We start from the raw sequence: 17,460 nt of genomic DNA, 5'->3' as shown, positions 1-17,460 counted from the left end.
CATCTCCATTCCCCAGATATCGGCACTCACTCCATCATCCCACCACCTTAACAGTTTCACTAGTGCTCATCTACCACCCCCTGAGTCTCCACATTAAACACATCATTCTCCACAACTTCTGCCATTTTCAATGGGATCCTATCACCAAACACATCTTTACCTACCCCCTCCAACTCTCTGCTTTTCACAGAGATCACTCCCTCAGTGATGTTCTTGTCCATTCAACTTCCTCACTAATCTCCCTCTTAGCACATACCCCTGCAAGTGACAGAAATGCTACACCTGCCTATTCACTTCCTCCCTCACCTCCATTCAGAACCTCAAACATTTCTTCCAGGTGAGGCAACACTTCACCTGTGAATCTAATGTATCTGGTGTGGCCTACTCTATATTTGTGAAAACTGATGTAAATCGGGGGACTGCTTTGTCGAGCACTTCTGCTCCATCTACCAAAAGCAGAATTTCCTGGTGACCAACTATTTTAATTACTATCCCCATTCTCATTCTGACACGTTATTTCATGGCCCCCGCATTTGCCTCAATGAGGCCACTCCCAGGGTAGAGGAGCAACACCTCATAACCCATCTCCAACCTAATGGCATGAACATTGATGTCTCCTTCTGGTAACTTCACCTTCTCTCATCTATTTCCCTGTCTGGCCTTGCTTCTCCTTGCCAGTCCATCACCTCCCCCCCTCCCCCCTGTCCCTTTCTCCCATGATCCGCTTTTCTCTCTTATCAGATTCCTCCTTCTCCAGCCCTTTACCTTTCCTACCCACCTGGCTTCGCCTATCACCATCTAGCTAGTCCTCCCTCCCTTTCCCCCACCTTTTTTTTAAAAAATTCTGGCATCTTCCCCCTTAAAGAAAGGGTCTCAGTTGGGAACATTGACTGTTTATTCATCTCTGTAGATGCTGCCTGACCTGCAGAGTTCCTCCGGCATTTCGTGTGTGTTGCTTTGGATAGCCAGCATCTGCAGAGTCTCTTGTGTTTAGTCATTTTCTTCTACTTCCGTTCTAACTTCCCTCAGCAATGATAGTTCTTATCCAAGCTGAGTAACCTCCTACTTTGTAACATGCTGTTTTTATTTTATACAATATCTCTTATCCATCCAGTTCCCTTTAAATACATCTATTATAATATTCTTGTGAAGAATATTATAATATATTTCTTCAGTGAGCCGATCAAACCTTCAGTCTATACTTGTTTTTTGTTTGTAATTACTTGTGCCTCCACTTTAATAATCTTTTATTTTGGATGTTGATGAAAAGAATTATTGTCCTTTTTGGTTTACAATTATAATTTGTGGCCTTCTAAAACTGTAATAAATCTCCGTAAGTTTCAGTATGGAAATTGTTGTTCAGTACAGCTGTTTTTTCCTGTAATCTGAATCTGGTGCTTGTCTAACTAAGCCTTTTCTGTTCTTTTATTTTAAACTTTCCCCATTATCATGTAGAGGGCTCCAGTTTTGGCTACTTAATATCCTCCTTATGGGAATACTTTTGGTTTGCGGCTTTAAGTAACTTTTCAGACATCCGCCATTGCCAATTTACAGTTTTCCTGACCAGTTTGTTTCCAGTGGGCGTTTTCACTTGTATTTCTTTACTGCCTTGAACAATTCAATGAACCTAATCACAATCATCGGCGCTCCCCCTTCTGTAGCACATCGCGCTTGTTTCCGCTTCTTTCACCAGCAGAATTTCCACCGCTGCTTTATTATTGGAGGAAATTCTCAGTTTTAACACACTGGGGAATTCTACACCCTCGCGGCGCTTTATTCTGTTAACCCCAGGCTATTCGGTTTCATTAAAGTTATGGGATAAAATACACACAGCCACTCTAATTGGAACAAACAGACTCTGTACAAGAAAATCGGCCCTCGCTGAAGGAATAAAGCGAATTAAACCTAGCTGTTTGAGCTCTAACAAGCCCAGTAATGAGCGAGTTTGGACATTTCCGCTGAGCTACATGAATGCAGAAGTGTACAAAAAAAACCCAGTAAAACATTTCCCAAAGCTCCTCCATCTGAGGTCACTTTCACAGCATTTGTCCACTTCAGCAAACGGCATCCCGCCAAAGAAATGAAGGAGCAGTCTCTAAGGGCTGTGGAGCTGACTGATTTGAACAGAATTATTGTTCCCATCCGACATTAGCAATCCTTTCCATGAAATTCGCCCTAAAGATGAGCCGTTGTGATTGTATAACAATGTATACGTAGTGCCCTCTCCCGTCTACTATTTATACCCTCGCGTTAAAGTCAACATCAGATCTTGGAACCAAACTGCTCGCTAATCTTCCTCCTGAGCATTGCCTCTGTATGTCGCATTTCTGCTTTGTAGTGTTGTTGAGACCATATCAAACAGTCCCTGCGTAGGAGGAAACCAAGGTGTTCCTATGGGTTTGAAAATCTAGCACGGACCTGTGTGCGCGGGCTGAGGTTGAACGTGGTCCTTGGTCTGTATCTCCGTATGCTGTGGGAATGATTGAGGCGGCATTAACGACGTCTGAAGACACGTGATCGCGGCAACCGTCAGCTTTAAAATGTTTGTTCTCGGAGAGAAGCAAGAGTGAAGGAGGTTGGAGAGCGGAGAGCAGAGAGCTCGGGCGAACTGGCACTGACGGCTCTGTGGCTCGGGCGATGAGCCGAAACCAGCGGGGCAGAGCAGAGCTTCGGGTTCGGCACCTTTACGGACTGCTATGCAGGGTTGACCAGGATGTCTGGGAGGAAGATCTCATCCGAGTCGTTCAGCTCCACCAGCTCGGACTACCCGGACAGCCCGGAGGATGCTGGCTGTCCGTTTTCACGGCTGCTGAATGGGAAGAGCTCAGTTTCGGGGAGCAGGTCGGCGGCTCGTCGGCGCGTTAATCTGGACTGTCTCGGAGCGAGCATCCGGAAACTTGTCTTTCCAACGGTAAAGGCACGAAAAATATTTCACCCCAGCCCCTCATATCTTCATCCTAGCCACGTTACATACCAGGCAGCCCCTCGCGCCGTTGTTATTTTCTTTCTGTTCCTAGACGGGTACTGGCTCAGTACAAGCAATCGCAGTACTCACTTACTCATGGGCTCCGTTTGGGCGCATGTTTCTGTCTCTTTTTGTTAATCATCTCATATCATGGTGAAAAGTTTTAAATCTTTTAATGAGTACCTGGATCTCTGAATCCATCACGTTATAGAGGCAGGTCTTTTCTAATTAATTAAAGTCGATGTGATATTTGTTTTTTTAGAAATAGCGACAACCTGCATACAAGCTTCCTTTAGTCATCAAATCCATGCAGACGATTAACGGCACTGATATTACATCCGGTTCTATACAATCTAATGTTGATCACACTGGCATTTTAAAGTTAATATCCTGTGGAGAGGGATGTTTATTCAGAGCGTGAAGTTTAAGTTTATTGACATAACTAATGCGTTTAGAAGAACTTTTTTGGTATCATCAACTACTCTGAAAGGCGATGTTAATTTTTGGTAGTGATCGGGATAGCGAATTCTATCCAACAGCTTTGGGGTTTGACCGCCTACTCCGCGGAGAGAACGCCGGCTTTTACTTTTTACCTTAGTGATTCGCTGTTTTTGTGAGCTCTTGTCTGATCGCTGCTTTTACAGATTCTTGTGATTTGTGTCGTAGGATCTTGTGCGTGTGTTCTAGGTCCTCGCCTTTATGACATTTACCTCCATAAACTTCTTAATTTGTAAATGATACCCGTAGCCTGTTGCTCTAGAAACTATTTATGCCATTTCGCTGTTAAAACTAAATCCGAGTTTTTTTTAAACACAATCCCACCTGTGGATCATATTATATTAATTAACACAACGTAAAGCATTAGCATTTTAAAATATATTTAGTTACATTCCGAAGTAATCTTGTTATTAGTTGTATTAAATGCAACTCTGAAAAAAAGTTCTGGTGAAAAGTTATATTCCAATTCCACCTGTCATCTTTGTTTCTAAATGCATTATTCCGAAGCCATTGTCATAGTTTTAAAACCGTGAACTCTCACAGGAGACATTGGAAATCTGAAATCAAAACAGGAATTACTGGGTCGACCACCATTTGTGGATGAACACCCGTGTGAACTGCTGTTACTCCACACATACTGCGTGACCTTCCGTGGTAGTGACAGCGTGTACTTTCAAATCAGTGAGCATCCATAGGTGCCGCGCGTTTGCTGAGTTCTGGCAGCAGCTCGTATCGTGTTATAGAATCTGGACAATTCTTCCAGTTTCTCTCATCCCCCTCTCCTCTTCATGCCGCTGCATTTTCTAAGGCATTTTTGCACGTTCCGTGTGGTAGCTCGCCCAAGGGGCCATACATCGAACCAGTCCCTACGCCGGTGTCCTCTTGGGCAAGCTTCATATAAGTAAACAGATGAAAGGGATTTCACCCGAAGCGTCAGCTGTCACCTTTCCACCACACACGCTGCTCGGCCTGCTGAGTTCCTACAACAGTTTGTGTTTTTTTTTGTTTCAGATTCTAGCGTTTTCAGTCTCACCTCCAGAATCAGCAAACCATTGTACTCAGCGCGGTTTCACCTTCTATTCAGTTCTGCTTGTAACTGACGTCTTTTTACAACTTCTTTGGAAGTCTGTGTTATGAGGACCCAGGAATACTCAACCGGTTGATAGCACCAGTGCGGCCGAGTTGAGCTCAGCTTAGACTGAGGCAAAGGCTTGAACTCACACTTTCCCGATCTGAATGCCTGATATCTGACAGTACCTTCATCAAAACAACTGTTTGAAATGGCTAGATTATTAATCAGACAAATATGCTTCGTGATATAAAAGAACTTCCAATATAGACGATGAGTAATTGTGTTAATTTAGTTACTATGGCCATTCTAAAACAACGGACAAACTGCCTAGCTGCATCTGCAGATTTTCTCCTGTTTCTATCTCAGACCTCTTGCGTATGCGCGTTGAATGTGAAAATTCGATATATCCTACAGGACAAAATCAGATCTGGGGGGGGGGGGGGGAGCACTAACCTATTGAAGGGGACGGTCGGATGCACTTCGCATCGGGCTCTTAGCTTTCCCCCAGGGAGGGCGCTAATATGTTCGCCGACTCCGTGAAAAATGATAAGCGCTTGAGCTATTGTACTTTCTGTATGTAAACATTTGTTATCACTTTAGAAGGGTGCAGAGGAGGTTTACAAGGATGTTGCATGGATTGGGGAGCATGCCTTATGAAAGTAGGTTGAGTGAACTCGGCCTTTTTTCCTTGGAGTGACGGAGGATGAGAGGTGACCTGATTGAGGTGTATAAGATAATGAGAGTCAAAGGCTTTTTCCCAGGGCTGGAATGGCTAGCATGAGAGGGCACAGTTTTAAGGTGCTGGGGAGTAGGTACAGAGGAGATGTCGGGGTAAGTTTTTTACGCAGAGAGTGGTGAGTGCGTGGAATGGGCTGCCGGCGGCGGTGGGGGAGACGGATACGATAGAAGCTTTTAAGAGACTCTTGGATAGGTACATGGAGCTCAGAGAAATAGAGGGCTATGGGTAACCTTAGGTGATTTCCAAGATAAGGACATGTTCGGCACAGCTTTGTGGGCCGAGAGGCCTGTATTGTGCTGTAGGTTTTATATGTTCTAAAATGTTAATTTATTTAAAGCATATTAAATCTATTTGGACGTCTGACAAACATTTAGTACTGTCCAGAAAGGCCAATTATCTGGGTATAAAGAGGCCTTAGCGATGCATCACGGAGGCTCAATTGCCACTGACAAGCCGCTCATTTTCAGGTACGGAGGCCCGGGTCAGGAGAATATTGGTGTGGAACACAAGCGGCAAGGTCAGAGGATAGTCCGACTATTACTAAAATATATAGTCAGACTGCGCCAAGGCAATTAATTATTTAACTTTTAAAGTTTAAAAAATCTCTGCAGAATGTAGAAGCAGATAATTTATTTTCCTAGTGACGGGATTGGATGCCCATTTGCCATTGAAGTTTTTTTTTGCCAGTCCTAAATTATAGGATTCAAATATTGAAATGAAATGTTGGTGATCCTTACAAATGCTCCATCTGGAAAAATTATGAATCCAAAATGATTTAACTGACTTAAATCGTGCATGTTAAACAAAGGAAGCGTAGCTTCCAGACAGTTTATCACCTTTTGAAATACTAAAGAAAATCAAAGTGACATTCACAACACAGGGTTACTCATCTTTCTTCGTAGGCTCATCACTCATCGGTGCTAAAACTCCATCATAAATCATTGTTTATCATAGTATAGTATCTCATCGTTTTCTCACTGGACAACACTAGAAGATTTACAGCAACAGCTTTCAGTAACGTTCTCTGGAGGTTTGGGTGCCACATCAAGCTGCAAAAGCAATAACATAAATCGAAGGAGCAGGACAAAGATCGAGGGCATGAATTTAAAGTGAGTCCTTCTGTAAATCTGAGGCCGCCAGGCCAGGACAGTATGATATGGAGAGCAAGCTGTTGCCTCCCGCCCCATACAGCGGATGAATCCAGATGATTGGCAGAGACCGATGCAATTTGGCACCAGCGGTGTTGCAGGGTTTGTCAGTCAGCGTTGAACTCACGTCGGAGCCTTGGGGGCTCCAGCTCCGGATTTTTCTTCGGGGTGTACTCTCCGAAGTCTTCCTTGAGTGAGTATAGCCGCAAGGCAGCGGAGCTTTGAGATCCGAGTTTTCCTTCTCCTAGATGAGGTGCCATCCACGACTAACGAACCCCTTCTGCCCGAAATAACTGTTTTGAAGGCGCCTGTAACCGACCTTGGCCCTTCTCCTGTCAGTAGAAACGGTTCTGCTGGGCCATACGTGAAGACCAGGAGCTGGACTTGGTTGTCAGAGGCTATTTGAGACACACTCACTTAATGGGTAGTGGGAGTTTATCCCCACTACCGTCCCCCTATAACAACCTTAAGATGCCAATACTTATACTTTTGTAAGTACAATTGAAATAAATTATACTTTTTAAAGAAACATCTCGTTACACAGTACCTATTAGGGGTAATAGCTTACATTCTGTGGGTATTGAAATGACTTATGAGTCCAATGTAGGAACCTTTTCCACCAATGGGTATTTTGTGAGGGGATGTGCCTTTTCCATTGGTTATCCAGAGATTTTCTGCAAGGACTGGAGGTTCTCAATACTGTCTGTAATACTCCAATTCCACTGTAATGCTCATATGTCAGGGGTTTGCAAGATTCATGGGGATATAACTTTTTACAGGGAGTTTCCTTTCCTCTATTCTCCTGGTAATTGATGCATATGACAGAGGTTAGAATCAAGCAGTTATTTTGAGAATGTCTCAACAAATATTGAAGCAATCTCACCTGCTCAGTGGACCCATGTGAATGCAATTAGGTCTTAGTGCTGGACATTGGTCTAGAAGAGTTTGCTAACCTTGGTTCACATCCTTCCAGCAGATTGGGATGATTTTAATCTAAATAATGTACTTACCATAAAGATTTGATCAGTAATGTTCTGAATGGGGTAACCTTGTCAGCTAGTGCCCATTATTAATTGAACCTATCAGTGCTTGAACAATCTGGAAAGTAAATTTGGTGAAGTTATACATATCTGTTCTGCCTAATTCCATTCGGAGGCAGAGCTAACCCGATGACATTTTCTTATTTATTAGAACATTTACTAGTTCATGCATGACTTCCTGAGCATTTGGTTTAAACCACATTCTGCTCACATACATGCCACATAATGACAGTACGTTTCTCATCTGTGCTAGCTGCATGCTTAATGTCACTAAACATAGAAACATAGAAAATAGGTGCAGGAGTAGGCCATTCGGCCCTTCGAGCCTGCACCGCCATTCAGTATGATCATGGCTGATCATCCAACTCAGAACCCTGTACCTGCTTTCTCTCCATACCCCCTGATCCCTTTAGCCACAAGGGCCATATCTAACTTAGTAAAGGACACAGTAAAGGAAATACTGACGTTTGTGATGATCACCTTTTGTTTTTATGTTTTCTTTTCCAGAGTAGATGATGAGAGAAGGTAAATTAATAATGTTATAACAAGGGAAGAACTATGTAAAATATTAAATTCTGCACGTTTCCTCTTTTGATTGGAGATATTGAGCTTGTAACATTTCCTTTTAAATATGTTAGTAAAACAAAAGTAGTCAGTATCAGCTGGGGTGAATTCTACAAATAGATCTACTCTCAGCTTGCCTCCAACTAATGTTGCTAAAATATAACTATGACAGCAAAAATAAACACTATTAAAGTTTTTACAGGCATTCTAGTAAATGGTTTCTTTCTAATCTACCAGAGGGATTATTTTAAACAAAAAATAGCAAGTGTGGAGTTTACTGATGCCAGAAGCAAGTAAATCTTATCATTAAAAACACAAAATGCTGGCAGAACTCAGCAGGCCAGACAGCATCTATGGGAGAAGATAGTGACGACGTTTCGGGCCAAAACCCTTCATCAGGCGAGATAAATCTTATTGTTGCAGTTTTTTTCCCTTCAGAATGTGTACCATCTGTATGAGATTCCTGAGCAACCAAACACTGGAAGCAAAAGGCACAATTTATTAAACATTTCACAACTTTGGATCCAGTAAAATAATGAAATGTTAAATTAGAGCAGGCAAACAATTGTGCAACCAATGAAACTGTAACTCACCTGGGTTCAAACCTGACTGGGTGTGTTGAGTCTGCAAATTCTCCCTATGTTCAAGAGGGATTCCCCTGGGTGCTCTGGTTTCCTTCAGCATCTCAAACGTTTGTAAAGGTTATTATCCCTTGTGGGTTAACCCTAACCATAGTGCATATGTAAAGAGTAAAATCTAGAGTCAATTGATAGGAATGTGGGGAGAAATAAACTTAGTGGCCATTTTATTTAGTAAACCTGTTACACCTACTTGATAATGCAAATATCTAACTTGCCAATCATGTGGCAGCAACTCAATGCATAAGAACATGCAGATATGGTCAAGAGGTACAGCTGTTCAGACCAAACATCGGAATGGAGAAAAAAGATTTCTAAGTGACTTTAACCATGGAATGTTTGCTGGTGCCAGGTAGGATTCAAAGTAAATTTTTTATTATGGTACATACATGTTGCCATATACAGCCCCAAGATTTATTTTCTTGCAGGCATTCACTGTATTTCCAAGAAATACAATAGAATCAATGATAGACATTACTCAGCAGAATGGACAAACAGCAAACTGTGCAAATACAAAATGAATAAATAAATAAGCAAGTAATAAATATTGAGAACATGAGATGAAGAGTCCTTGAGAGTGAGTCTACATGTGGGAATAGTTCAATGATGGGATGAGTGAAGTTATCCCCTCTGGTTCAAGAGCCTGATGGCTGAAGCTAATAACTGTTCCTGAACTGGGTGGTGTGGTCCTGAGGCTCCTGTAGCATCTTCCTGATGATAGTAGTGAGAAGAGAGCATGGCCTGTGTGGTGGGGTCTCTGATGATGGATGCTGCTTTCCTGCATAGTGCACTGTGTAGATGTGCTCAATGGTGGGGAGGGCTTTACCTGTGATGGACTGGGCTGTAACCATTACTTTTTGTCAGATTTTCCATTCAAGGGCATTAGTGTTTCCTGACTGAGCCTTGATGCAAACAGTCAATATACTCTCCACCACATATCTATAGAAGTTTGTCAAAGTTTTAGATGTTATGCTGAATCTTTGTAAACTCGTAAGGAAATAGAGGAGCTGCCATGCTGACTTCATAATGGCACACAATGGCATAAAAACATAAGACATGGGAGCAGAATTAGGCCATTCAGTCTGCCGAGACTGCTCCACCATTCCATCATGGCTGATCCTGGATCCCACTCATACCTTTACATCTGCCTTCTTGCCATATCCTTTGATGCCCTGGCCGATCAGGAAATGGCCAACTTCTGCCTTAAATATACACTTGGACTTGGCCTCCACTGCAGTCTGTGGCAGAGCATTCCACAGATTTACTGCTCTTTGGTTAAAAAAAATTCTTCCTTACCTCTGTTCTAAAGGGTCACCCCTCAGTCTTGAGGCTGTACCTTCTGGGACTGTCTCATGGGCCACTGGTTTCCTCCTGCTGAAGTCAGTAATCAGTTTCTTGGTCTATCTGACATTGAGTGAGAGGTTGTTGTTATGACACCACTTGGCCAGATTTTCCGTCTCTTCCCTATATGCTGATTCATCACCACCTTTGATTCAGCCTACGACAGTGGTGTCGTCAACAAACTTAAATATGGTATTAGAGCTGTGCTTAGTCTCACAGTCATAAATGTAAAGAGGATAGAGCAGGGGGCTAAGAACACAGCCTTGCGGTGCGCTTGTGTTGTAGATTGTGCTGGAGATGTTGTTGCTAATCTGAACTGACTTGGGTCTGCAAGTGAGGAAATTGAGGATCCAATTGCACAAGGAGTTATTGAGTGAAAGGCCTTGATGCTTATTGATTCATCTTGTGAAGGTGATGGTATTGAATGCCGAGCTGTAGTTGATGAACAGCATCCTGATGTGTGCATCTTTGCTGTCCAGATGTTCTATGGTTGAGTGAAGAGCCAATGAAATGACATCTGCTGTGGACCTGTTGCTCTGGTAGACAAACTGCAGCTGATCCAAGTCGCTTCTCAGGCAGGAACTGATACGTTTCATCATCAACCTTTCAAAGCACTTCATTGCAGTAGATGTAGTGCTACTGGATGATGGTCATTGAGGCAGGTTACCACGTTCTTCCTAGGCACCGGTACAACTGAAGCCTGTTTGAAGCAGGTGGGTCCCTCAGACTGCCGAAGGGAGAGGTTAAAGATATCAGTGAACACTCCAGCCAGTTGACCAGCACAGATCTTTAATACTCAGCCAGGTAGCCCATCTTGGCAAGATGCTTTCTGTGCGTTCACCCTTCTGAAGGGTGCTCTCATGTCAGCCTCAGAGACAGAAATCACAGAGTCCTCAGGGGATGTGGGAGCTTGTGAACTTTCCTCCATGTTTTGATGGTCAAAGTGAGCACGGAAGGCATTGAGTTCACCTGGAGGCAAAGCCTTTGTGTCACCTACATTGCTTGGTTTCACTTTGTAAGAGGCAGTAGCATTCAAGCCCTGCAGAGTTGTTGAGCATCCTTCAGTGATTCAAGTTTGGTCCATAATTGCCACTTCACACAGGAGATGGCTTTCCATAGATCGTACTTGGACCACTTGTATCTTATACTTGATACGAGCATGATTTGAGTATCACAGCAACTGCTGATCTCCTGGGATTTTCACTCAACACTTCCTAAAGTTTACAGAAAATGGTGTGAAAAACAAAAGAAAAACATCCAGTTCTGTGGGTGAAAACTCCTCATTATTGAGAGAGGTCGGAGGAGAATGGCCAGATTGGTGCAAGCTGACAGGAAGGCAATATTAACTCAACCACACATTATATCAGTGGTCCGCAGCAGAATATCTCTGAATGCACAACGTGCTGAACCTTGAAGTGGATGGGTTGTAGCATCTGAAGATCGTGATCATTAAGCACAGGACTTGCCTAATAAAGTGGCCACTGAGTGTATGTGGGATCAGTGTAATTGGGTGTTTGATGGTCAATGTGGACCTAGTGCACTGAAGGTCTGTTTCCGTGCTGTATACTTGACATCTTAAAAACTTTGAGGAAAATAAATCCTCCTTGTTCCTGATATATCTGGTGAATTACAGTGCTGTTTGCATTTGGGATAGCTGTTCCAAACCTAATGATCAGGAGTAAAGACAAAGATGAAAACAAATATTGTTCCTGTTGCTTTTCTAATAGAACAGGTTGGTTTCTTTGACCATTTGAATTGATGAAAAGAAGATACTACAAAATCAGAAATTTGTGCTTACATATAACTGTTGTAGGAAAAAATCCAAGAAGCTTTACAAAGTTGTAAAGATTAGACATCAAGCCAAAGTAGTAAATGTAATCAAACATGACCAGAAGTTGATTAATGTAGACAATCTTATTGGATAACTAGATGGTGATGGGAACTAATGAGGAAATTTATGAGTAGTGCCACTAGCAACATAGATGATTGGCTAGGAGATATAGGGGTGTTAAGAGAGTAGGACATGGTATTAACAAACAATTTTTGGGAAGTATTCACTGGGTTGGGCAGTATCTCTGGAAGGAAAGGAATTGTTAATGTCTAGGGTTGAAATCCTTCATCAGATTCTGACACAGCATCTTGGGCTGAAGGGGCCTGTTCTTGTGGTGTCTTCTTCTGTGTTTCAACCCGAAACACCAGCCATTCCTTTCCTTTCACAGATGCAGCTTAAGCCGCTGAGTTCTTGCAGCAGGTTTTGTTGCTGCAGATTGCAGCATTTGCAGTGTCTTGTGTCTCTGATGTATGGTGGTGCAGTGGTTAATTTACGGGATTAACAGTAGAGTTCTGAATCATTGAACCAGAAGCAAAGGTTCAGATCACACAATGGTTGCAGGGAATGTAAAGAGAGTAAATCTACCATCCTTATCTATATTTCATTTAACTGTGGTCCCATAAATTTGTTAAATTAAAAAGTGAAAATTCAGGAATACTTAAGAGTAGGCAGCATCTGAGGAGATATAAGGAGTAATGAGTTTTTAGTTCAATCACACCTTATCAGAACATCAACACTATTTTTCTTCCCATGTATTCTACCTGACATACCGAATAGCCACAATATTTTCTGTTTATGTCAGATTTCCAGCACCTACGATAATTTTGCTTTTGCACTAATGCGGTGGAATCAGTGGCAATTAGGAATGATCTGGATGACAGAATTGATGGGACTGTGGATAAATTTGCTGATGATCCAAAGTTCTAGGTAGAGAGGCAGGAAGCAGGGAGTCTGTAGAAGGACTTGGTTAGATTAGAAGAATGGGCAAAAAAGTGGCAGATGGAATACAGGGTAGGGAAATGCACGGTCATGCACTTCAGTAGAAAGGATAAAAGTGAAGAGTACGTTTTGAACAGGAAGAAAATTCAGAAATCCAAGGTGCCAAGGGACTTGGGAGTCATAGCGCAGGATTCTCTAAAGGTTAACTTGCAGGTTGAGATGGTAGTAAGGAAGGCAAATGCAATTTTAGTATTCATTTTGAGAGCACTAAAATATGAGAACAAGGAAGTAGTGCTGAAGCTTTATAAAGCTTTGGTCAGTCTGTGTTCGGAGCATTGTGAGCAACTTTCAGGATCAGAATCAGATTTAGTATCATCAGCATATGTTGTGAAATCTGTTACCTTAGTGGCAGTTGTACAATGCAATACATAAGTATAGAAAAAATAAATCAATTACAGCAAGTGTGTGTATGTGTGTGTGTATATGTGTGTGTATGTGTGTGTGTGTGTGTGTGTGTATGTGTGTGTGTGTATATATATATATATATAAATGTATTTTAAAAAGTTAAGTTAAAAGAGGTGCGAAAACAGAAATAATAAAAAAGTGAGAGTGTTTATGGGTTCATTGTCTTATGGATAGGGGAATCAAGGGATATGGGGACAAGGCAGGAACCGGGTATTGATAGTAGATGATCAGCCATGATCTCAAAATGGCGGTGCAGGCTCGAAGGGCCGAATGGTCTACTTCTGCACCTATTGTCTATAATGTCAATTTAGGAATTGGATGGCAGAGGGGAAGAAGCTATTCCTGAATTGCTGAGTGTGTGCCTTCAGGCTTCTGTGCCTCCTTCCTGATGGTAACAGCGAGAAAAGGGCATGTCCTGGGTGATGGGGGTTCTTAATTAATGGGCGCCACCTTTCTGAGGCACTGCTCCTTGAAGATGTCTTGGATACTACGGAGGCTAGTGTCCAAGATGGAGCTGACAAATTTTACAACTTTCTGTGGCTTCCTTTGGTTCTGTGCAGTAGCCCCCTCTCCCCCATACCAGAAGGAGGTGCAGCCTGTCAGAATGCTCTCCACATTACATTTGTAGAAGTTTTCAAGTGTTTTAGGTGACAAACCAAGTCACCTCAAACTCCTAATGAGATATAGCTACTGTCATGCCATCTTTATAGCTGCATCAATATGTTGGGACCAGCTTAGATCCTCAGAGATGTTAACACATAGGAGCATGAAATCGCTCACTCTCTCCGCTTATGATCCCTTTATAAGGATTGGTTTGTGTTCCCTTGACTTAGCCTTCCTGAAGTCCACAACCAGCTCTTCGGTCTGATGTTGAGTGCAAGGTTGTTGCTGCGACACCACACTCCACTAGCTGGGATATTTCGCTCCTGTATGCCCTGGTGTCTCCACCTGAGATTCTGCTAACAATGGCTATATCATCAGCAAATTTATAGATGGTGTTTGAGCTATGCCTAGCCCCGCAAACCCCTTATCCAAGAAAGGATATGCTGGCATTGGAGAGGGTCCATATGAGGTTCAGGAGAATGATCCCAGAAATGAAAAGGTTAACAAATCAGGAGCATTTGATAGCTTTGGGTCTGTACTTGTTGAAGTTTAGGAGAATAAAGAGAGAGCTCATTGAAACCTATTGAATAATGATAGGTCTAGATAGAGTGGACATGGAGAGGATGTTTCCAGTAGTGAGAGAGTTCACCACCAGAGGGCACAGCCTCAGAATAAAAGGAAGTCCCTTTCGAGCAGAGATGAGGAGGAATTTCTTTAACTAGAGGCTGGTGAACTTCTGTAAATCATTGCCACAGATGGCTGTGGAGGCCAAGTCATTGGAATATCTAAAGTGGAGGTTTATTTGTTCTTGATAGGGCATCAAAGGTTATGGGGAAATACAGGAAAACAGATTTGAGAGGGGTAATACCTTAGCTATGATCAAATGGTGGAACAGACTTGATAGGCCAAATGACCTAATTCTGCTTCTATGTCTTATGGTCTTACGAGCAATAAATGTTGGGATTGTCAATAATGTCCGTGTCCTGTGAGTGAATAAATAATGAAAAAGGCAATGATGTATGAGCAGAAGGTAGAGAGAGAAAGGGAGATAGATAGAAAGATAGAGAAATAGCATTGAAGTATGGAGAGATTAATAGAGGATTCTTTTTAATTGGATGAATGGAAGTAATGAAGATTTGCTGGAGGTTGATGAATAATGGAGTCTAGGCAAGAAGTTTTAGATGAGCTGAAGTTAGGGGAAGGTGAAAAATGCCAGAATTCCTGGTGAGCCTGAGGGTGACGAACACAGAAATGAATTTTCAGTGGTATGAAGCCTGAAGTAATTGCAGCAGCAGATAATATTACAGAGGGTGAGGCAGGTGGATTTTGAAATGGAGTAGTTGGTTAGAAAATCAGCTGAAGATTGAACAAGATAATAGGATTGCAAATGATTTAATTCAGCTTGAGATGGTGGGGATCGAAGATGAGGACACTGAATTTCTTCTTTAATTGATTCAGGGCAGCATAATCAATGTGAAGAAGCACCATTACAAGGCCAAAGAAGGAACAGAACAGGAGAAGGGGGAAAGGATGGTAGAAACCCAACTTAAGTACAGGAGCACATTGTAATATTGAAATAACAATTTGATTTATAATTGCCAATTCATTAAAATTGAAAGGAGCGAATTTTCTCTCTGCATAAAGTGTAATAATCTCATAAAAAATTCACTTTTCATTTTATAACCTTTAGTGCGTAAATGTAAAGTTTGGTAGCCATTGCTGATTCATAGAGTGACTGGATCGTTGAATTCATTGGAATGCAATACTGAGAAACCTGATGATAATTGTTTTTTTCTCTTGTGATCAGATTGCCAGTTAAAGGAAGAATGCACTGGAATTAACATGCGGTGAACTGGTTAAGGACAGTAATAGTTTGGTTCATGCAATTTTTACAAGTTGAACTTTTTATCTTGAGACATTGCTGGTAGGAAATTCTAGATCACAGGAAAGGCTTTAATCATTAGTCTAAGTGTTCATTTGTCGCAGACTCTTTACAGGGCCATCAATAATGATCACTACTAATCTGTCTTTGGTTTTTATTTGGCTCTCACTATGCCACTTCTGCCATCTGTGAATAAAGCATCAAACAGGGAGGCTTTTCAGTCAAACAGATTAAACTATCCTCATTGAGAAACATAGACTGCAAAACAAGGAAGTAATACAATTTATCTTTCTTAAATTGTACAGGAAGCGTATAATGCCCAAATTGTGTGTGTGTGTGTGTGGGGGGGGGGGGGGGGGGGTTGCAATGAAAGGGAAAAGCAGAAATGCTAACATGTTTATTTCTTAAAGAGATCTTCAACTTTTATTTTCTTCTTTATCGAATTAGAGAGGGTGTTCAGCTTTGATTTCTATTTTAATGGTTCACTTAAAGCTGAACTGTAACTATTTTATCTGTCCATTGTGTGAAATTGTATTGGGTAAAAACACCTAATTCATACAATTACAGTAATTTCAATACTAAGTTTATAGGCAAGGGATGTAGAATTGCCAACATTATTTCCTTGATTTTCATGATTAAATGCATATGTAGGATTGAACAAGGCTTAATCCTGTCATAACTGAATGCTGATATATTTGCCACAATGTCCAGGCTGCTGTTTCTAATACTCTGTTTGATAAATGTTTTGAATATCCTGTTTGTATATTTTCCTCACTTTGTTTGGAGTAGATATTGGTTTGTTTGGCCAACCACCTGAGCAATCACATTGTCAAGTGCACCCATGACGCAACAGTGGTGGAGCTTATCACCAACAACGATGAGACGGCCTGCAGAGAGGAGGTGGAAGAGCTTGAGGCCCAGTGCCAGGCAAATAATTTCTTCCTCAATGTCAACAAGACAAAGGAATTGGTTATTGACGTCAGAAGAACTTGCACCACTCTCACTCCTCTTTATATCAGTGGCACAGCTGTGAAAACTGCCAGCAGTTTCAAACTCCCTGGAGTGCATATCGTATACAACCTCTCATAGTCCCAGAACACATCATACCCACTTAGGAAATCTCACCAATTTCTCAGTTTTCTGAAGAGGCTGAAGAGAGCTGGACTTTGTGCATCCATACTCACGTTATTCTACAAGTGCACGGTAGAGAGCTTCCCAACAAGCTGCATCAGTGCTTGGACAGGAAAACTACCCAGTGTATCTCGCACCAGCCTACCTGCCATCAAGGACATCTATGCAGCAAGGTGCCAGAAAAGGCCCAGTACCATCATGAAGGATCCCACCCATCCTGCTCATGGACTGTTTGTCCCACTCCCATCAGGGAGGAGGCAGCGTAACATCCACGTCAAGACCACCAGAGTCAAAAACAGTTACTTTCTCCAAACAGTAAGGCTGATCAATATCTCCACCCAGTAGCCCATCCTTCCACACTCCCAACCGTCACTACTTTATCAATTCTTGCCTGTTACCTTACATACAGACACTTGTGCCTAGTGTCACTTCTGGATATACAGTCAATCTATGCACATACAGTAGCTATCCTGTGTATTGATATTTATTGTGTTTTTTTGCACCCACAAAAGTATTAATTATGAAAATCACTGTGTGGTTCACATTAGATCAGCATAGTTAGCCAATTAAACTACAAAGAATGTATGGTAACAACTTGTATTTT

The 17,460-nt window shown here is 42.0% G+C and overlaps 1 protein-coding gene across 2 annotated transcripts in view; it reads left to right on the top strand.

The window, feature by feature from the left end:
* gucy1a2 (guanylate cyclase 1, soluble, alpha 2) overlaps window positions 1-17,460 on the top strand; it is a 183,206-nt gene that overhangs the window by 9,998 nt on the left and 155,748 nt on the right. The window contains exon 1 of one of the 2 annotated variants that reach the window (XM_073043628.1): window positions 1,967-2,911. The exons of the other annotated variant lie outside the window; for it this stretch is intronic. Within the exon in view, the coding sequence (XP_072899729.1) occupies window positions 2,714-2,911 (198 nt within the window). The 5' untranslated portion in view covers window positions 1,967-2,713. Of the gene's footprint in view, window positions 1-1,966; window positions 2,912-17,460 lie in introns of those variants that run through there. 2 annotated transcript variants of the gene reach the window in all.

Source organism: Hemitrygon akajei, chromosome 4 (genome assembly GCF_048418815.1).
Source record: "Hemitrygon akajei chromosome 4, sHemAka1.3, whole genome shotgun sequence".
In the NCBI taxonomy this organism is placed as follows: Eukaryota; Metazoa; Chordata; class Chondrichthyes; order Myliobatiformes; family Dasyatidae; genus Hemitrygon; species Hemitrygon akajei.
Note: the sequence above shows the minus strand (reverse complement) of the source record. Positions and strands in the feature narration are given on the sequence as shown.